Source organism: Chenopodium album, chromosome 9 (assembly GCF_948465745.1).
Source record: "Chenopodium album chromosome 9, dcCheAlbu1.1, whole genome shotgun sequence".
NCBI lineage: Eukaryota > Viridiplantae > Streptophyta > Magnoliopsida > Caryophyllales > Amaranthaceae > Chenopodium > Chenopodium album.
Window position 1 is genome coordinate 30,969,456 of NC_137842.1, and position 22,499 is coordinate 30,991,954.

Here is a 22,499-nt window from a genome sequence, read left to right on the forward strand (position 1 = left end):
TATATTGATGCCGTTGGATCGTTAATTCTTGAGATCCTTCCAGCAGCAGAGGATGACGAGGGGATACCGTTTGTACCTGAGACGGTTGAGTCGGTATGTCTTTTGTGTATATGTACTTAAATATTTCTATTTATTTTTTGTTTCATATACATTTGTTTACTAATTGTCCTTGTATTCTTGGAAAAGGTTCCGCGGGAAACCGTGAATGGCATGGTGAGGACTTTACGTGCTTTCCGAGCTGCTTATCGGAGAGCCCTCGTGACTTTATCATGCCGTGATCATCGGATGATTGCGGTAAGTTTTATTTCTTTTCTTTTCAACGAAGTTATTACATTTCATGTATTAATCTTCATTTTGGATTTTTCAAGATGAACATCAACCGTCTAGTAGTCGCCGAGCACCCTCTCTTGTACACATTTTGTTATTTTTTTAGGAAACCGATGTATATATATATATATATATATATATACTATTTTTTTGCGTTTTTGTACATATGACACATTTGTATATATGTCATCATTATTTTTTTGTTGCCATGTGTTCATTATTATTATTTTTATTATTAAAAGCAAAAAATGCAAAAAAGTTTCGAGGGAGGGAAAGGGTTCCCGACTTACCCCCCTCGAAAAAATAACCAAACTCGAAAAAGAAGGAAGGCGAAAAGAAAACAAAAGAGTAAAAAAAAGAAAATAAGAAAATAATAAAAAAGAAAATAAGGAAGTAGGAAAAATTATAAAAAAGAAAATAAAAAAGAAAAATTATAACGTGAGTTGCGCGCGGCTGTAGCACGCATGTGAATTAGTTGCTCGTGGATGTTGCGCGCGCCACCTGTTGGTGAACTTTCCTTTAAGCCGAATTTGCCGAAAATTTGCCCCTCTTGGGTCTATTTAAACGTGGTTTCGTGTAGGCTTTTGATCATCTCGCATTCATTCGCTTAGTAATATAAGAAACTAAAAAGAATTAATCTCTCTAAAATCTCATTCTCTCTTTTTTTTTTGAACAATGGTGAAAAACTTTAAACAACGTTTGAAGCAATGGGTCACTTCCCTTTCAACCGAGGACAAACTAGCTTTCAAAATTTACCACCTAGACCCTCTATTGAATTATATGCAACTAGTGGTTAACTTTGATTTTCTTCATGCCGCAGTCAACCATTGGGACTCTAATCACCATCTTTTCTTGTTTAAAGGGCACGAAATTGTCCCCCTTCCCGGTGAGTTTGAGGCCTTGCTAGGTTTCCCTACAATCACTCTTCTTGTGACTTATTCGCCTACCTTGTCGGATCCCAAACCTATATTCCAAAGATTTTTTGGCTTTTCCGACAATGATATGACCAATATTGGAACTGAAGAAAGCGTGAACTTGATTCAATTTATTGAACATTTTGTCGCCCCTCGTGACAACATGACAAAACAACGCTTTAAAATTCGTGCTTTATGTTATTGTCTTGTTTTTTATTGTTTACTTAGGATAGGCAAAGAATACGGAGATTATTCCATGGTGTCCATAGTAGATCAAATAGAGGGATGTCATTCACCCGCTCCTTTGGTTTTGGCGGAAATTGTTCTATGTTTGAATCGCCTTAGAGGAGACCCTAACGAAAACGGTTTCACAGGAAGTCCACTCCTATTACACGTACTTTTTTTTCATCGTTTATCAGCGCAAGTTACAAAGTTGCACTAGCATGAACAGCGCAATCTTATTCGCTGTGCGCCGAGGGCACACGCAATTGGTTTGGTTGCACGCGCCACCTGCTTGTGTAAAAAAAAATCGCAAATTGATTTTTTTTTCTTCTCTCGTTTTTTTCCTTTTCTGATTTGGCTCATGGAGCGCTTGGGAATTGTTGATCAGCCACAATACCTTGAGGCTAATGGAGCTGAGTAAGGATATTCCCTGGACGTCGAATCCTTTATAAGCATAAGAACGAAGAGGAATGGACGTCGTTTTTCTGTCATGAGGTTCCTAACATACGTTTTGTGATTCCTTGGTGGAACATAAATAGTATGATTGGGAATAGTCTCAATTGGCCTTACATTAGGCTTTTAGGCCTATCTAGTACTACTTATATTTTTCCTTGTAGGGTAATAACACAATACGGGATGAGACAATTTATTCCCCCGCAAGATTGTGATGCCCCTAAAGATGTGATCTTTAAACCCGAAAGAATTCCTCATTGGATGGAATATTGGTCAAGTCTTCCTAGGTGGGTAATACAAAATCCTACCGCGACACTACAAGAAAAATGTCTTCTCGTAGCGATTGTACATTCGCTACAATATGCAAGTATGTTTGTGAAATAATTAAGGAAGTCGTATCATTTTACAATCGCCATGGTTTTCGCATATAAAATCGATACGGAAAACATAATAATACATATCCACACTATTTTTATACATTTATAAAATTTTGAGAAATCGTATCATTTACAATCGCCACTAAATCCTAAAAATCGATACGAAAAGCCTTTTCAACACTAGATATATAAATACTGTTTGACAAAGAATTCATAAAATATGTCATAGCTTATTGGTGAAACATTTAATATAAGAGTTTGAGGTTGCATGTTCGAATCTTGTAAAGATCATACGCATGTTTTTTTTTTTTATTTGAAGAAAATGAGTTAAACATTTGTAGCGATTGTAATCGCTACAATAATCACCACGATTGGATGTAGTTTTTCGTATCGATTATTGAGGCCAACCCCAGCGATATTTAAAACCACTACTAAAGGCTACGGCAACGGGGGATATTGTACCAAATGACCATTCGTTGGGAAACCTTTTTGTTGCAATTACCATCGATACTAAAGGTTAAAATAATCGCTACGAAAAGGTTATTTTCTTGTAGTGCGAGTATTACATTACTTCCTTTTACAAGGCTTGGATGAATGCGGCGGATAAAGGTGAATAAAACAAGGCTCGATCTCAACTTCAAGCCGCCACCGCTCGCAATCCACCTAAGCCTTTGATGCATTCGACCACTACTCCTTCTCCTAGTGGCTTAAACAAAGGAGTGAGAAGAAAATTAGATTTCTCATCCCCTAAGGCTCGTTCGAAGGAAACAAAAAGGAAAGCTCTCTCCAAACCCGCGCAACAAGGTGTGAAATTCAAAGAACCTTCACCAAATACTCGCAAGAAAACTCCAATAGTCTAAGGGAAAGGAAAACAGGTTGCAAAGGCCCCAATCCCTAAATTGAAAAACAATGTTTGGCTGAAGAAGAAGAGTGTAGGGGAATGCTCCAAGGTTTCTGAAAATACTGCGATGGAAACTAGTCCTCCATCATCTGTGACAATCGAGGACATAGTAAAACCTTAGAGTGTTACACAATTTCGCCATTAGTTTTAAATTGAATAAAGTGTAATCACTACTATGTTTTGTTTTGTTTACTATCTAGTTTAATAATGTCTCTCTTTTGAAATTTGGATGAAATAAAAATGAGCTTTATATTTTAATATTTTGATATGACCGAATCATAAAGATTACCTACGTATTCGCATTACGAAATCAGGTCTTTGCGTAGTTCTAATGGTTTTTTTTATTATTATGTATTTTTTATTTTTCTTTAATCTCTTAAATTAAATGAAAAATTAATCAAACCTTGTTTAAAAGAATCAAATCAAAGTTTAATTTTATTTTCCGAGTATATGTTATATTTAAGAAACACCCTCTTTTTTTTTGCCGCAATTAGAAATCGCAACTTCATTCAAACGTAAGAATTCGGGTTCGCAGTTCGTCATCAGGTGGCGCGCGCAACGTCTGTAGTTGCGCGAGCCTGTCGCGCAACGAAATCTGTTGAGCATGACATCCGCACGCAACTCTTCTAGTTCCGCGTGACACCTGTGCTACGAATGTCTCGATTTTTTTAATAAATTCTGTATTATTACCCCCCTAAGTGTGAAGATTTTTTCGTGATGTTTGAAAAACTTTGAACACTTAGAACGGTTTATTATTTCTAAATTACCCCCCAAGTGTTATGTATTTTACCGTGTTATTCGGTAAAATGCATAACACTTAGAATCTTTCAATTGAATGCTAATTAAAATTGGTTGTATGAGTGAACGAGTTTATCCGGATTTCATATGTAATATTTCTTAAGGCGATCAATGTTTATTAATTGAAGAATTTCATCTCCTCCAATATCCATTAACGTGACGGCTCATCCTGATAGGATTTCAATTACGCGGTAGGGACCTATCCAATTAGGTTTGAATTTCCCTCTTGGATCGATTGGTGGACCCCTAACCTCCTTTAGTACAAAGTCACCTTTTTTTTTTTTTATAATTCTAGGTTTGATTCTTTTATTGAAATGACGCGCAATGCGTCTTTGGTAGACTTGTACATGATGCAAAGCTCTTAATCGTCGTTCATCGAGGAATAAAAGCTCTTCATACCTTGCTCTTACCCATTCAGCTTCCGGTAGCTTACTTTCAAGTACGATGCGTAGGGATGGTATTTCCAGTTCGACTAGTTGAACTGCGTCCATTCCGAAAACTAAGGAGTATGGAGTTACTCCTATTGATGTTCGTATAGATGTTCTATAACCCCATAATGTGAAGTATAGTTTATTCGGCCAGTCTTTATAATTTTCTGCCATTTTCTTAATGATGGTTGTTATATTTTATTTGCCGACTCTATAGCTCCATTCATTTGAGGTCTGTATGGGGATGAATGATGATGTTTTACTTTATAACGAGTTAAGAGGGTCTCGACTTCAGCTTTGAATTGAGATCCCTGATCACTAGTTAGTTCATGTGGAACTCCATATCTACAAAATATGTTTCGTTCGAGAAAATTTGCGACATGTTTAGAAGTGATATTCACGTAAGAAGCAGCCTCAATCCACTTAGTGAAGTAATCGATGGCTACACTAATACGTACTCGTGCCCTCCTGTTCCTGTTGGAGAGACTTTTCCAATTATGTCAATTCCCCAAGTCGAAAAAGGCCAAGGGGAAGTGAGATTGTATAGTTCGGATGGTGGAAGGTCTTGTAAATTAGCGAACATTTGGCACTCTGGACATTTTTTAACATATTGTATGCAATCATGTTCCATAGTTGACCAATAGTACCCTTGCCGTGAAATTTTTTTTGAAAGCATTTTACCATTCATGTGAGGTACACAAACACCTTTGTGAGTACTTTCCATAAGGCGTGTGGCTTCCGGTTGGCCTATACATAATAAACTTTAACCATTAGGTCCTTTTTGCATAATTAACCATTTACTAGACCATATTGGGCCACAAGTGTTCGTAAGGCTCGTTGGTCTTTCGATGAAGTATTTTCGGGATATGTGCCATGAGTAATATATTGGAAGATATGATCATACCAAGGACTGTCCCCTTCGATGTCATTTATTTCCTCTATTGCGTTGCAATACTCTAATTCTTCTCTTCTATCAACGCATAATGGCATCATATTTAAGTGATCTGGAATGTTGATCATTGAGGCTAATTTTGCTAGCGCATCGGCAAATTGATTGTCATCCCTTGGAAGATATTTAAAATCAATATGTTCAAAATGTTCGATGAGTTTCTCTAGGTGTGCTTGGTTTAATATCATTGTGGAGTTCTTTATTTTCCATTTTTTAGTATATGATTTATAATCAAACTGGAGTCTCCATATACCTTTAATTTTTGCACACCTATGCTAGCTGCTGCTCCTAATCCAATAATGCATGCTTCACATTATGCGGCATTATTAGTAACCTCAAAGTCAAGTTTAACAGAGATTAGAGTATGTGCTCCCTCTGAACTTATGAGTAATACTCTTATGCCACATCATTTTTGATTGGACGCACCGTTAAATTACATTACCCATTTGTCATCTTGTGTAGAATCTCTTCATCCAGAAGATGAGTAGTTTCTGCACGACTTGTTTGAATTGGATGTTGTGCCAGAATGTCGAAAATTACTTTTCCTTTCATTGATTTTTCAGGAATATATTTTAGCTCAAATTCGGCCAACGTCACCAACCACTTAGATATCCTTCCTTGTATGGGTGGTAGTTCAAACAAATACTTTATCGGATTTTGTTGAGAAATCACATGAGTAGTGTGTGGTAACATATAATGTCGTAATTTTTTGGTTACCCACACTAATGCTAGGCTTGTGTTTTCCAAGGTGCTATATTTTTTTTTTTTTTTGGAAAATAAGATTTTATTACCAAAGAGAGAAAGTTACAACTTACAAGAGCTAAGTTATAACTACCACCAGAACACCACAAGACCTGTTAAACAGGCCAAACCCCAAAAACCAGTTCTAGATCCTATCCTAGCCACCTTCTAGGAAGGGTTCTAGGAAAGGCCTAGAACAAACTGGACTCAGATTTCCAGCCACCTTCTAGGAAGGGTTCTGGAAACCAGGACCAAACAACAACACAAGTAGCAAACTACAAGGCAAACAACCCAAAAACCACCAAAACAACAAAAGTCTAAAAATATAAAGGATTTATATTAGAGACAAGGCAACTACAAGCAAACTGCAAACTTGAAACCTCTGCCAAACCCAGAACAGCAGCACCTAGCATGCACCAGACCAGCTGCCACCCAGAGCCAGCAAACAGCAACAAGAACAGAACCAACCCAAGAGCAGAACCAGCTGCCACCCTAGCCAAAAGACCAGACCAGCAGCAGCAAATAAGATGCACCACCTGCCAATACAGCAGCAACCAAACCAAACCAGCAGCTCTAGCAGAAACCATAACAACAACCGCAAGCAACTGCAACAGCAACAAAACCAACACAGCACTGCAGCAGCAAAAAGAAAGAGCACATAGTACAAAAACAGCAGCACAGCAACAGAACCAGGCCAGAAGCAGAACTGAGCATCAGCATCACATCAGTTCAGCAGCAGGCAGCAGACAACAGAGCAGCAACAGCAGACCAGCTGCTGACTATCACAGCAGCTTAACAGTCAACAACAGCTGAGGAGCAACAGCACAGGACAGCAACATCCACTGAACAGCAGCAGCACAACAGTGCACCAACAGTAGCAAAGAAGCAAGGCAGCAGAGCAGCAGGGCAACAGCAGCAGAAAAGCAGCAGCAGCCTGCAGCACAACACCAGAACAGCAGAGTAGCAGGGCAACAGAAACAACAGATCAGAAGCAGCCAGAAGCAAGGCAACAAACCAGCAGGGCAAAAGCAGTAGCAGAGAAGCAGCAGCCAGCAGCATAATATAAATTTTAAAACTGAAAATAGCTTCAAAGAGCAAACCAGCAGCAACAACACAACACTCAATACCCAAAAGAGCAACAAAAGCAAAACCAGCAAAAACAAACCCAATACTAGAAACCAGCACTCAGAAACTAGGAATCAGAAATATCAAGAACCAACAACAACACCAGAAAACCAGAGAAGCAGAAGCAGCCCTAAACAATAAAAAATTTGCTTCCCGCCGGGATTCTACAGACTGAATGAAAGATAATATCCCTAACAAGGGCATAAACAGATTTGCAGCACCCAGTAAACAAGACTGCACTCCTCTGAATCCATATACCATAAACCGTTTCAGTAAAGGCTACATGGATCACTTTGTTTTTCAATCTGGAACTTCTACAGATTTTCTTCATCCAATCAATCTCATCACTAAACTGTTGAACAGGCTTGGAAACATGTAAAATACCCAACACCTTGTTCCAAACCTGTCTAGAATATTCACAATCAAAGAATAGATGTTGAACACTTTCATTGCTATTCAAACACAAGAAGTACCTTGGATCACAAGAAATGTTCCATTGGAGCAACCTATCCTTAGTGACAAGCCTATTCCTTAAAGCTAGCCACAAGATAAAAACACTTTTAGGAGTTGCCAAGTTATGACAAATGACTCTCTTCCAAGGAACCTTAGGGACTTGAGGTCTAATAGCAGCATAAAGCTTCTTGATTTTCACTTTGTTGCCCTACATGAAACCATCCCATCCCCCTTGATCATTCACAACATCTCTACATCTCAGAATCTTCTTCAAGAACCAAGAGCATTTAGCAGGAGTAGGGGTGGTCCAACAATCTCTATGCTTGAAGTAATAGATATGGACCCACTTAACCCAAAGATTATCAGTCTTGTGAGCAATATCCCAAAGTAACTTAGTGACAGCTGCTTTATTCCATTCAGGAAGAGACAGAAAATTCCAGCCACCACAAACTTTAGGGAGACAGACATTATTCCAAGCCACCAAAGATTTTTTAGTAGGGGCAGAGGAACCAGTCCAAAGAAAGCATCTGAATCTAGCCTCGACCTCTTCCAAAATTTTCTTTGGTAAGATGAAAATTTGAGCCCAATATGTCTGAATACCAAACAACACACTCTTCACCAACTGAAGCCTCCCAGCATAAGATAGGTGTTTAGCCATCCACCCTTGGATTCTAGCTGTCACCTTCTCCACCAAAGGCCTACACTGAGCAATAGTAAGCTTCTTGGAAGAAAGAGGGACCCCAAGATACCTAAAAGGGATAGTACCTTGAGAAACACCAAGAAGCTCCCTCAACTATGTCTGAACATCAATAGGAACTCCTCCAAAATAGACTTCACTTTTATCAAGATTAGCAGAAAGTCCAGAGGCACCTGAAAATTTTAAGAAGGCTTGGAAGAGGAGCTTAACAGAAACATTATCAGCTCTAGAGAACATCAGAAGATCATCCACAAACATCATGTGAGTTAGGTTTAACTTTTCACATCTAGGATGAAAGTTGAAATCATGAGTTAACCTAAGCTCATCAAGGCATCTAGAGATGTATTCCATACCAATAGCAAAAAGAAAGGGAGACATAGGGTCACCTTGCCTTAGGCCTTTCTTAGCTTCAAAGGGAGGAGCAGGGGAACCATTAATAAGAATAGAATAGGAGACAGAAGTAAGACAAGTCCAGATCCAGCTAACAAATCTCTGAGGGAAACCAAGCTCCTGCATAACAGTGATAAAAAATCCTCACTCAACTGAATCATAGGCTTTCTTCAAATCCACCTTAACCATGCACCTAGGAGAGATAAATTTGTGATCATAACCTTTGATCAATTCAGTTGCAAGAAGGATATTGTCACCAATGTGCTTGCCTGGAATGAACCCTGCCTGAGCATCATCAATCACCTCACCAATGATAGCAGCAAGCCTAGCAGTTATTATTTTAGAAATGAGCTTATAAACCACCGTACAACAAGCTATAGGTCTAAAATCCTTAACATGAGAAGCATTAGGGATTTTAGGAACAAGAGTGATAGTTGTACAATTCCATTGCTTAGGCAAGGTCCCTTTAATAACACTAGCATAAATATCATCTTTCACAATATGCCAAGCTCTCTTAAAGAAAAGGGAGTTAAAGCCATCAATACCAGGAGCTTTAGTGTTATCAATTCCCTTAAGGGCACCATCAATTTCATCATGAGAAATAGGCCTAATGAGATAGCTCTAAGCAGCAAAGCTAAGCTGCTTACCCCTCCTCATAGTGACAAGGTTAACAGTAGGGAGCCAAGGAGCCTGAGTCCCTAAAAGAGACTTATAGAAGGAGATAATTTCATGAGAAATAGCATCCGGATCCTTGAGCAACACCTGATTAGAATAAAAAATGGAGTCAATTCTATTCCTTGCTTGTCTACTCTTCATCACAGAGAAGAAATAATGAGAATTTCCATCTCCAAGCTTAATCCAATTGATCCTAGATTTTTGTTTGAAGATGCTTTCCTGAATATCATTCCAGTGTTTGACAACCTTAATAGCATCAGATTCTTTAGCATAAAGATCCAAATCATCAGGATTCTGAGCCATTAAGTTCTGAATTCCAGAAAGCTCAATATTAGCTTGATCAATCTTTTCCTCAATGTTTCCAAACTGCTTGCTATTAAGAGACTTAATACTAGCCTTCACAGAATTAAGCTTCTGCCAAACAGAACAACCAGAACCCCAAGCCTGAGAAACAGTATCAAGAAAATCAGGGTGATCAGCAATACAATTTAGAAACCTGAATGGCCTACCTCTCCCAGTAGGGGCAGAACAAACATCCAACAGAACTGGGCTATGATAAGATAAAGTGGGGGTGAGATAAACAGTCTCAACATGCCCATGAGAGGCTAGCCAAGCTTGGTTACCAAAGACTCTATCAATCCTAGAAAGAGTTTTAGGACCAGTGTGAGCCTTATTTGACCAAGAGTAGAAGGCTCCTTTGCTCTTAATCTCAGTGAGGTCCAAATCATCAACCAGACTATGAAAATCTCTAGTCTCATAATCAGTAACATCAGTACCATGAAGCCTATCTGAAGTATGAAGGACAAAGTTATAGTCACCAGCACAAAGCCAAGGAGAATGCTGAATAGAGATGCTTCTAAGACCTTCCCACAAAGGAAGCCTATCATGAATGGAGTGAAGCTCATAAACAACAGTAAGATGAATTTGAGTAGAGAGGTCCTTAGAAGAAACACTACAATGAATGAACTGTTCATGAACCTTCAAGACATTAACAGTTACTCTATCTGCATTCCAACCAAGCCAAATCCTCCCTTTGGGAGAATGGTCATAATTACACAACCAAAGCCAAGAAGAGCCAAACTTCCTTTAATAAGTGAGAACATTTTTCAATTTGATTTTTGTTTCAAGCAAACCAACAACATCAACTGAATGAGAATGAAGCAACCTCTTTATAGAGGCAACTTTTCCAGGGTCATCCAGGCCCCTGACATTCCAAATAGAGTAAATCATGACACCAAAGGGGGATTAACCTCACCCCCGCTTGGATTTATAGTGAAACCACCTGCACCATCCATTTCATTTGCAAATAAAGCAACAAAAGCATTAGAGGTAGAAGCAGGCTGATGAACTCTAGTTTGTTGGCTTTTTGTCTTCCTTCCAACTATTCTCCACCCCTCATCTGAATTTTGAGAAGTATGAACCTGTGGAGTAATAATAGATTGTCCATGAACAGAAGCACCAACATCAACAGCAGTAGCAGGAGCAGGGGCTTTGCTAGGCTTAGGAACCCAGACCTGCTTTTGCTTAGGAGGAACAGGAGCCGGCTGCTTAGGAGCCTGCTTAGGCATAGCAGGCTTAACAGAGCAATCATTACCAACCTTGTTGCACTTAGAACAAAAAGGAGGGGCCCACTCATACACTACCTTGAGCTCCAATAGTTCCTTTGAAGGACTCTCAACCCATACAGAATTGGGCATAGGCTTTGTAACATCAATTTCAATTAGAACCCTAGCAAAAGACACTCTAAGTTGTCTAGTAGTACATTCATTAGCACAAATTGGCACTCCAAGCAAATTACCAATGCGGCTAAGAGTGTCAGATCCCCAACAATTAAGCGGGAGATTACGGAACTTAACCCAGAGAGGAACAGTTCTAAGAATTTCAGCATTAAAATCAAAATTAGGACACCAAGGCTTCACTATCGCTGGTTTTCCAAGGAACATATGAGGACCATAACAAAGTATAGTATCTTTATCATCACTAGAACAGAGATTAACGATAAAGTACCCATCATCATGCCAATAAACATCTGGTTTTTGCATATCATTCCATTGTTGAGCAAAAAAACGAAAAACAGCAGCAATAGTGGGGTAAAGGCCAACCACATAGAAAACTAAAGCATTAGCCCATTTTTTATTACCTGCCTCAAGCTCGACTGCCTGTAGCTCAGCAATTTGTTTCCCTTCCTACACTTTTGGAGCAACAAAAGATAAAGAAGCCCCTTTAGCAGCTAATTTTCCAGTAAAAGGAGCAGCTCGATCCTCATTGATTTTGCGCGAATTCAGCTCCAGAGCAGGGGAAGAAGCAGCCCGATCCTCACTATTCTTATGCGTGTTCTGCTCCAGAGAGGGTGAGGAATGGCGAGGATGACTTCCTGGCTCAGCACGATGCTCAGATCCACCAGCATCCAATGGAACAGTAAACCCAGAAACCCTAGGTACTGTTCCATTGGATTGTCTTAAATCCGGCCTAGCAGTAGCTTCAGCAAAGAGAACAATGGTCTCAGCATCACTTCTGGGAATAGCTCCACAATCTAGATGCACTAACGCCGGTGCCAGAGTAACCAATTCATCCAACTCTTGAATCGGACTAGGAACGAAAGATGTGCATGAGTTTCTCAAATTTTGCAATATCGAATCAAAAGCTTCATGAGCAGTCTTTTGTTGCGCTACTTGAGGTGTAGAAATAGCCTGCTTCTTCTTCTTAGCCATTGAAATCCAAAATTGATGAAGAAACCAATCAAAGATGAAGAACCATGGAGAAGAGAGAGAAGAGAGAAAGTCAACGCAAGTCAACGTTCAATTCAAGTAGATTCATTGAATGCGGTGATATATTTTGTTTCATATTGGATGAATTTTTTACTTATGTAATATATTTAACGCTCGAATTTTTCTACCTCTTGTGCTAACATGGCACCTGTGGCTGTGTCTGTAAATGTAATGTATAGCCTAAGAGGTAGTTTGGGTATTGGTGGTGCTATAATTGGTGGACTTTTGAGATAATCTTTGATTTTCTCAAAGGCCTTTTGGCATTAATCGTCCCATTCATGTTTCTCCTCTTTTTTCAATTTTTTAAATATTGGCTCACTAGTGATAGTCAATTTGTTGATAAATCGACTAATGTATTGTAGTTTGCCAAGGAATCCCCTAATTTCTTTTTCTGTTTGAGGGGGAGGCATGTCAACAATTGCCTTTATTTTAGAGGGATCGATCTCGATGCCACGTGTGCTTACTACGTATTCGAGTAACTTGCTAGAAGTTACTCCGAAGGTGCATTTTTGTGGATTCAATCGCATTTTGTATTCTTTTATGCGAGCGAGAAATTTGCGTAAAGCTTTTGTATGTCCCATTCTATCTTTGGACCTCACGATCATATAATCCACATACACTTCTATTTCTTTATGCATCATATCAAGCAAGAGAGTCGTAGCCGTTCTTTGGTATGTAGCTCCTGCATTTTTTAAACCGAATGGCATGACTGTGTAGCAATACGTACCCCAAGGGGTAATAAAGCATGTCTTTTCTTCGTCTTTTTTTTCCATTAAAATTTGGTTGTAACCTGCGTATCCATCCATAAAGCATAATATCGCATGTTCAGCCGTGTTATCTACCAATATATCAATATGTGGTAGAGGAAAATCGTTTTTAGGGCTAGCTTTATTAAGATCCCTAAAGTCGACACACATGCGAACTCGTCCATCCTTTTTAGGGACTGGGACGATGTTCGCTACCCATTCTGGGTAATTACATACTGATCGCGGGTTAAATAGGTCGTTAAGCTACTATCCTAATCAAATTAATCATTTATAATACCTAAACTTACACCAAACTAGTTAGTGGCAAGTAAAGGGTCGAACCACTAGGGAAGCACACTAATTCAACATCAATAATCACTAATGCAAGAGCAAAATGGGGATTGTTTTTGTTGGTTTTGTTGAGTAAGAACACTAAAACTACAAATAAGCAAGAAAATGATGATTAAAATCAAGGGAAAATGACGCTAGGGATAATGGGGTGTCAAATAAGATTAGAAAGAGGGAAATAATAATGTTTATCATGATACACATGCCAAAGAACACAAGATTCTACCTAAACAATTCATTCTCATGCAATAGTCTAGGCAAATCAATGAAAGAGGTCTACACTAATAAGGATCATTCTCATGCACCCTGTTAGTTACAATCATTTCAAGAGAATAAAGAAACACAATCCATAAAAACTCCACTCTAATAACTCATTCTCATGCAATCATTAAAATAGAGATGATCTTAATCTAGTTCAAATCACTTTCATGCATTTAAACTAGAAAACATCAAATAGAGTGCAACAATAATCTCAAGCTATCAAAAATCATGTCTTTCATCAATTTATGGCATGAGTTCAATCCAACCATCATCATTCATCCAATATCAACACATATTTTCCACCCCCTTCCAGTACTACAAATCCCTTAGTTTCTCGACGCTTTTGCCTCGACGCTGAATATAAGCCGTCAGCATAAAATTTAGGTTCCGTTTTTTCTCGACGCTTTTCTAAGTCGTAATATTTTATGGACATTAAAAAGCGTCGAAATAATCTCATGCACGTGACTCAATGGCAGTATTTCAGATCTCAATATTACGAATAACAAAAGAAAGCAGGGCAATAAAAAAACGCAATAAAAAATAAAACTGCTTGCTCCCCACTCGCCGCCACAGACCCATCTCTATCTCAATTTCTCCCAAAATCTAATTACTCCGTACCTTCTATCATCATCCATACAATCTCATCTCCTAAAACCACTTTTGATTCAAAGATTTTGGCTTAAACCAGTGGAAAAATTGTTCATCTACTTTTTATTATTTTCAATTCCTGGTAATGATCTCATAAATTTCCTTTTTTTTTTTAATTTATGTAGTTTGATCAGTGAAATTAGGTATTTATATAGATTTATTGTTCAGAAATTCTCTTGAATTATTAGTTATTGTATAGTAATTGGTCATTATTAGTATCAAATTAAGGGTTTGATTCAATTGGTGTGTTGGGTGCAGGCCAGGGGAATTGATAACATTTTCGTTTGTTTATACTCATTATTTTGTGTTGTTGGTATAGATTTTTGTATATTTCACACTACCGCCTCCCTCACCACCCACACTCGCACCGACATCAGCGCAGACCACCACATGTGCCGTAAGTCCTCTTGCCTAGTTGCCTTACTGTGGGGAATGAATTTCAAGCGTTAACCCCTAGCTTGAACCCCACTGTGATCATACAATAAAGTACGGTGGCGTCTAAAGGTAAAGAAGATAGAGCAAAAGAGGCGCCAACAAGTTTTAGGAACTTGTAAACCGTTCATAGGGTGAAGGTTACACCCCTTAACGATCCAAGAGATCGTCAACTCCATAAGGTCTTGAACCAAATAAGGGTTCGGGGATGAAGGTACAAATCCAACCTAAAAGAGATTGAACCTGCCCTAATAATAGGCCTCTACTTCACTAGTAGAAAAGGCTCATTTGCGTCGCCATATTTGCGTCACTCATTCCAAAGAACGAAGCAAATGTGTATTTTTACCATACTTTAAAGTTATTTGAGTCGCTTGTTATTAAAGAAGCGACGCAAAAAACAAATGTATGTTAGCTTTCTATCATTTGCGTCGCTCTTATTTATTAAAGCGACGCAAATAAGTTTATTATTTGCGTCACTCATTTACTGACAAGCGACGCAAATAAGGCAGTGAATAATTTGCGTCACTCTTTTAATAAATGAGCGACGCAAATAACAATTTTTCAGCATTTCAGATTTTGTTATTTGCGTCGCATTTTTATTATAAAGTGACGCAAATAACTCTGCTTTAGGTTACCCATTCTGCGCTTTTTTGACCTTAGCTTTTCACTTTCACTAATTCACTAAACAGAGTTGCTTAATTTCGACCCTTCAATCCAACAAATTCGCCCAAAAAACACCCACAAATTCGCCCAAAAAACTGCAATTCCCCAGCAAATTTAACATCCAAAATCGCAATCAAGTTCAACACCCATAATCGGCAGCAAATCCGAGCAATTTCGAGCAAAAATTTAGACCAAAAACCCTAATTAATTCGAACCCTTAAACCCCAGAAAAATTGATTATTTTCGACCAAAAATCCCCCATTTCGAGCAAAAAATGTACTCAATTCCATACGAATTCGAACCCTAGAAACCCCAAAAAATTCAATTAAAAATCCTTCTGAAAAAATTCGAGCAATATCTGATATTTTCGAGTGGAAAAATCGCTTAATTTCGCCCCCAAAAACCCGAGGAAGTTCAAGCAAATTACAGCAATGTTGAATTTTTGAATTTTCGAGTGGAAAAATCGCTTAATTTCGCCCCCAAAAATCGATTTCGGCTCGACATTGTTGAATTTTAGAAATCAATTTCACCTATGGTAAGATTGCTTCTATTTATGTTCAATCTTTTCATGGTAGATAGAATGTAGCATTTAACTTGAACAATGACTTAGTTTAATTTCAGGTTTAGTGTTAGTTCACTAATTAGAATTTATATGGCAGATTTAATTGAATTTTTATAATTTTCAGTCATTGAATTTTCATTTGAGCATATTGCATACTTGTGAATTTCAGTCATTGAATTTTTGAAGTCAATTTTTATCTGAGCATATTGCATAGTCATTGAATTTATATGGCTGTTTTGCAATATTTTACTGGTTGCTTGTTTGCATCTTTGAACAGTCTGTAGAATAGCATAGTCATTTGAGCATATTGCATAGTCCCTGAAAACGGATATGTACCATACCGGCATACCCAAGCCTAAATAGCATAGTCAATAACGCATGAATAAATTGTTAACTTTGCAATTTAAGCCAGTAGTAACTTTTAAAAACTAAAAAACCGAGAAGACGTTGCATGATAAGCCAGGCCTCTAGCTTATGTCCTAATAGAGAAGTGATATTGTAATTGGAATGCTAGGCTTAATCATCTGGGATCTTTTCAATATTATGTACGGTATAATTATGGAGCAAATATTGAACTTTTTCTCTTTGGGTCTTTGACCTTTAGAAGTAGGCGGATACTTGTGAAGGTATCACAGCCTCACAGGTTATGTACTCAGCCTTAGTTTTTCTCTGGCGTGTAGGAAATTGTCTTTTACTTTCTCTATGTAGTTTAGTTAAGTAAGGAGCTTATTATTACTTCATGTTATTGGCGTAGGAGTGCAGTCAACTTGACATAGTTGTTCACCTGCAAAGCCTGCTTTTATGCGATCTGTTCTTCCACCCAGTGAAATACTATTGCACTGTTCAAAGCCTGGATACAATTTGCGGTAAAAGTTTTTTGGGGCTTTTTTTTTTTTTTTTTAAATACCATGGTTTCTTTGAAGTTTCAAACTTCAAACTAAAGTAATTTTATAGATTGTGTTCTTTTACTATGGATAATTGTTAGTGCTCCATTTGTTCTGCAAATTTGTTTGCATTTAGTCTGTAGATTTTTACAGTTGCTGTTTTGCAATATACTACTGGTTGACATCTATGATTCTTTGAATGTCTTATTAAAATTATTTTTTATCATTTAATTTTTTTGTAGGCATCATCATAATGGGAAGCACGAATTGGGTGCGTTTATGAGAACAAGTACCTCTACTTAGGCACTTTCAGTAATGTCCTGAACTCTATTTCTCTCGTGCTCGCTCTTGTTCTATGAGATTTAGGATCACGAGCACACACGCAAATACGTGGTCAGACAAAGTGATTATCATAATCACAGGGACAAAGATACTTAATATTTGGACTGTCCCTTTTGGTTTGGTCACTTTCTGTGATCATCATATATAGTATATGTTGTATGTATTCCTGTCCACTATAAACAATAAGATATAAAGGAAAGGGGGTGAGTACGGTACCAGTAGATCTGCCATTAATTAAAAAATTGCTCCTACGGACTCACATGGCGTCACGTGAGTCAAATATTGTGAATACCTCTTAGGAATGGGTTGCTTGATCTGATTTTATGAAGAAAATTATTAGTATGATTAATTAATTAGGTAAGGTTTTGGTGAAAATTATGATCCACTAAGATTCCTGCTCTTTGCTTGAACCCCGTCACACCTGACTATTACATATGCAGTTATGCACCCCCACCTTTACTTATAAAGATATGTAATAAAGTCAAATTTGATCAGAAAAGAAAAAAAAAGAGGATTAAAGAATAGAATCAATGCCGAATAACAACTTTTATGTCACATGGCAGATTAAGTTGAATCAACTTTGTTGGTTTAATATATGTAATTTTTTATGGCAGATTCTTAATTATGCGGAAGTGAATTCCACAAGTTGCTCGAGGTTCTGGTTGTGGACAAATGATTAAGGCGGTAGTACGCATACGAGATTGTCTTCACTTGTGGTATATATATCTGAACCATTCTTTGCAATATTAACTTATTTGTTCTGGTTGGTATAATGATTGTGAATTGTATGAGATTTTTAATTGTGATATAATTGATTGGAATTGCAATAATACTTGCATCATTGACTTAGATACCCGTTCAGGGCTTACTCATTAGGAGTAAGTCTTGAATAGTCCCCGGTTTGGGACTGTTTTTGAATGTTCTATCTCATTTAGGTGATAACTACTTGAATTGTTTTGGATCTAAGAAGATCATGGCTCACTATTTCCCGATTGTTCTCTGGGTACATATGTTGATAGCCGATTATCTACATTGTGTGCTTGGAGAACTATAGGGAAATGCTGCCGGATTTTCTTTAGAACCAAACTTTACAAGTAGTTATTAGTGAGATAGGACATTCAAGAATGGGTTAGGTTGGAGTGATAAGGACCTTATTGGATCATCCGGAGTTGCATTTACATGATATAAACTTTGAATGAAAATGTTTGATGCCTTATATTCTTGTTTATGGTTAAGGAGCTATATATGTTACAAAATATACACATTATCTTAAAATTAATTTTGTTATTCAGTGGTTGAAAATGGATCGAAGTTGGATGTATGGTAAACGAAATTGTACAAGTTTTTTACGAGGAATTGAAGAGTTTAGCACTGTTGCCTTAAAACACCAAACAGAGAATAAATCAAAGAATATTCTTTGTCCTTGTTGTGACTGTAAAAATTCGAGGGGATATCGTGATATAGTTGATATTAAAGATCATCTAATTCGTCGTGGGTTTAAAGAAAACTACACGAGGTGGACATGGCATGGTGAGAGCATATATATTGAGGCAAGTTCTAGTTATTGTCCAAGGGAAGATGAGAATCATTGTGATGATGATAATGACCCCCAAGGTGAGGATATCGATACAGCTGATGATATTGGTATTGAAAGTGAGAGTGAAGTGGAGAAGGACAGGATAGATGAAATGATGCAAGATGTTGAAGACCATTTCACAGAGTGTCCCCAGACATATGATAGTATTTTGAGAGCTGCTGAAACCCCGTTATATCCTGGTTGTACAAAGTTCACTAAACTTGGTGCTATTATGAAGTTATTCAACTTAAAGGCGAGCAATTGTTGGACTGACAAGGGTTTTACGCAGTTGTTAGAAGCCTTAGTAGAAATGTTTCCCGACGGGAATGAACTTCCAAACTCCACCTATGAGGCCAAGAAACTTATGTGCCCCTTGGGTATGGAGTATGAGAAGATACATGCTTGTCCCAATGACTGTGTGTTGTATCGAAATGAGTATGCTGATTTGCATGAGTGTCCAAGGTGTGGAGTTTCTCGTTACAAGATGAATGATACTGGTGAGATGTGTAAGAAAGGGTCTCCGGCTAAGGTATTATGGTATCTTCCAATTATACCGAGATTTAGGAGACTCTTCTCGGATGAAAAAACTGCAAAATTATTGAGGTGGCATGCTGAAGGGAGGAAGAAAGATGGGTTAATGAGGCATCCTGCTGATTCCCCGCAATGGAGGAACATTGATCGAAAGTTCAAGGACTTTGGTGAAGAAGATCGAAATCTTAGGCTTGGTCTTAGTACAGATGGAATGAACCCATTTGGGACACTAAGTACCCAATATAGCACCTGGCCGGTTCTTCTAACTATCTACAATTTGCCTCCTTGGTTATGCATGAAGTCTAGATACATTATGTTGTCCCTTCTAATATCTGGGCCTAAACAACCTGGAAATGACATTGATGTGTATCTAGCGCCTCTCATTGAAGATTTGAAATTGTTATGGAATGAAGGTGTCCAAATGTTTGATGCATATAGTAAAACCAATTTCACTTTACGTGCCATGATTTTTTGTACGATAAATGACTTCCCAGCTTATGGGAATTTGTCGGGGTACACTGTGAAGGGAAGAACTCCTTGCCCCATTTGTGAAGATGATTTGGAGGCATTGCGCCTAGAAAATTGTGGCAAGCATGTATACATGGATAATCGAAGACATCTTCCAGAAGACCACCCTTTTCGATTCAATAAGGGGTCTTTTAATGGAAAAGTGGAGTTGAGAGAAGCTCGTGGCCCTTTACGTGCAAGTGAGGTTTATCAGCGGGTCAAAGACATTGAGAATGAGTTTGGTAAGCCTTACAAAAGCAAATCAACTGGGGGTTACAAGAAGAAGTCTGAGCTATGGTCTCTTCCATATTGGAGACATTTGGAAGTTAGACATTGTCTAGATGTAATGCATATTGAGAAAAATATATGTGATGCCATTGTGGGAACTTTATTAAACATGCCAGGAAAGACAAAGGATGGAGTTAAAGTAAGAAAAGACATGGCTGCTATGGGTCGTTCAGAGTTGGCACCCGAATCTCGAGGAAAACGCTGGTATCTTCCCCCAGCTTGCTTTACCTTGTCTAAAAAGGAAAAAACTAGCTTCTGTGAGTCATTGCATGGTTTAAAGGTCCCGGCTGGATTTTCTTCTAATTTTCGTAGACTTGTGTCAATGTCTGACTTGAAATTGGGTGGCATGAAATCTCATGATTGTCATGTCTTGATGCGACAATTATTACCAGTTGCCATTCGAGGAATTTTTCCACCTCAAGTGAGGTATACAATTACAAGATTATGTGTCTTTTTTAACACTATCTGTAGCAAGGTCATAAATCCAAGTATTTTAGATGACTTGCAAGCAGATATACTTGAGACAATGTGTCGATTTGAAATGTATTTTCCCCCATCTTTTTTTGATGTGATGCCTCATTTGGTTATTCATCTTGTACGTGAAATTAAACTTTGTGGACCAGTGTGTATGAGATACATGTATCCTTTTGAACGAGAAATGGGTGACTTAAAGGGAAAAGTCATGAATCCGGCCAAACCTGAAGCTAGTATTGTACAACGAACAGTTGCTGAGGAAGTGGCAGCATGGGTTGCTCAATATCTTGCACGTTCATAGAAAATTGGGTTGCCAAAGTCTCGACACGATGGGAGGCTTGGAGGTCAAGGTACTATTGGCAGGAAAAGGATATCCATGGGCTTTGAAATGAAAAATAAGGCCGAGCTTTTTGTGTTGCAAAATCTTAGTGAGGTTCATCCTTACTTGGACGAGCACATGCTTTTTCTTAAAAATAAATATCCTTCCAAAAGTGATCTTCAGCTGATAAAGGAGCATAATTGTTCATTCGTTACATGGTTCAAGGAACGAGTGATGTCCCAACTATCCACCACACCTAACGATATATCTGACACATTGAGATGGTTGGCATATGGTGCTAAATGTCAAGTCATGTCATATGAGGGATACGACATCAATGGGTATTCTTTTTACACTAGCCGACAAGATGACAAGTCAACAATGCAAAACAGTGGTGTTAAAGTAGTAGGTTTGTCATCTGAGTATGTTAGTGCACATGATAAAACACTTGTGGATAAGAAGAAATTTTATTATGGAATCATTGAAGAAATAATAGAGCTGGATTATGTTGATTTCAAGATTCCTCTATTTCGATGTAAGTGGGCTGATAGTAGCCGTGGTGTAAAAAAAGATGAACAAGGGAACTTGACCCTTGTAAATCTTGGTCGACGAGGGCATCTAGCTGATCCATTTATATTAGCTTCACAAGCAAAACAAGTTTTTTACATGGCTGACCCAACTGATTGTAAGTGGTCAGTTGTTTTAGAAGGTAAAAGAAGGATACTTGGCATTGAAGATGTGGTGGACGAGGAAGAATATGATGAGCAATTTAATGAGTCACCACCTTCCGTTTGGAGCATCCCTCCAATAGTCGATGATTTTGACACAACGTTGAAACGAAAAGATCATAATGAAGGATTTTATATCGCAAAAGAGAAGAATGAAGGAGGTATGAATTCTATGATTTTTTTTCCAATATGTGTTAGTAATTGCATAAATTGCTTATTATTGTTATGTGTTCAAGTTTATAATTTAAAAATGATATAAATCGATGTCTTAATTTATTTATGTCTTTTTTTTTTCAGGTAAGTAATAATGGAGGATGAGGATTTGCATAATCGTTCCATGTCTTTGCAAAGTGAGGAAGATGAGCCACACAATCAATCACAATCAGAGCTACAAACAACCGACTCTCAGAAGAAGAAAAAAAAGCCAAGAGGTCCTTCAAAGGGCCTAAAATCCATGCCTGGGGTTCCTAGAGTGCTTGAATGGGATGAATTGTGTCGACCCATTGGAAAGTGGGCAAAAGCATACAAAATTCATGTTGGTGAAATAAGTCGTGCAAAGGTGTCTATATTGTATAAAGATTGGAATCAAGTTCCACAAGGAATAAAAGACACTTTGTGGGAAGATGTTAAGGTAATATTCACTATTATATGTTAAATGTTATACTATTATATGATCATTTTGACATTATTTGAATATGATGAAAACAATTTATTTGAATATGATGAAATTATTTACTAACTTTTTTTATTTTTTTAATTTTTTGCGTAGAGAGAGTTTCAAATCGAAGAAGATGAAGACAAGAAAAAAAAGGTCCTACGCACTTGTGATAAAACTTGGAGAGATTTCAAAACAAAATTGGTCAGTGGTTGGATCACATGTACCAGGAATATGCCGAAGGAGAAAAGAATGCCGTATGTACTCTATGATTTCATATCTGAGGATATGTGGAAAACATTTGTGGAGGAGCATAC

At 37.9% G+C, this 22,499-nt stretch overlaps 2 protein-coding genes across 2 annotated transcripts; one reads left to right on the top strand and one right to left on the bottom strand.

Moving 5' to 3' along the window:
• Positions 1-8,481: 8,481 nt before the first annotated feature.
• Positions 8,482-12,161, bottom strand: LOC145557585 (uncharacterized). The gene is made up of 7 exons (XM_081618756.1): positions 11,892-12,161; positions 10,843-11,636; positions 10,584-10,654; positions 9,697-10,481; positions 9,056-9,165; positions 8,842-8,895; positions 8,482-8,719 (listed from the first exon to the last, which is right to left on the bottom strand). The coding sequence occupies exons 1-7, from the start codon at positions 12,159-12,161 to the stop codon at positions 8,482-8,484; spliced, it is 2,322 nt and encodes a 773-aa protein (XP_081474882.1).
• Positions 12,162-16,679: 4,518 nt separating this feature from the next.
• LOC145557586 (uncharacterized) lies at positions 16,680-20,781 on the top strand. Its single transcript, XM_081618757.1, has 2 exons — positions 16,680-16,744; positions 18,552-20,781. The coding sequence occupies exons 1-2, from the start codon at positions 16,680-16,682 to the stop codon at positions 20,779-20,781; spliced, it is 2,295 nt and encodes a 764-aa protein (XP_081474883.1).
• Positions 20,782-22,499: the final 1,718 nt, after the last annotated feature.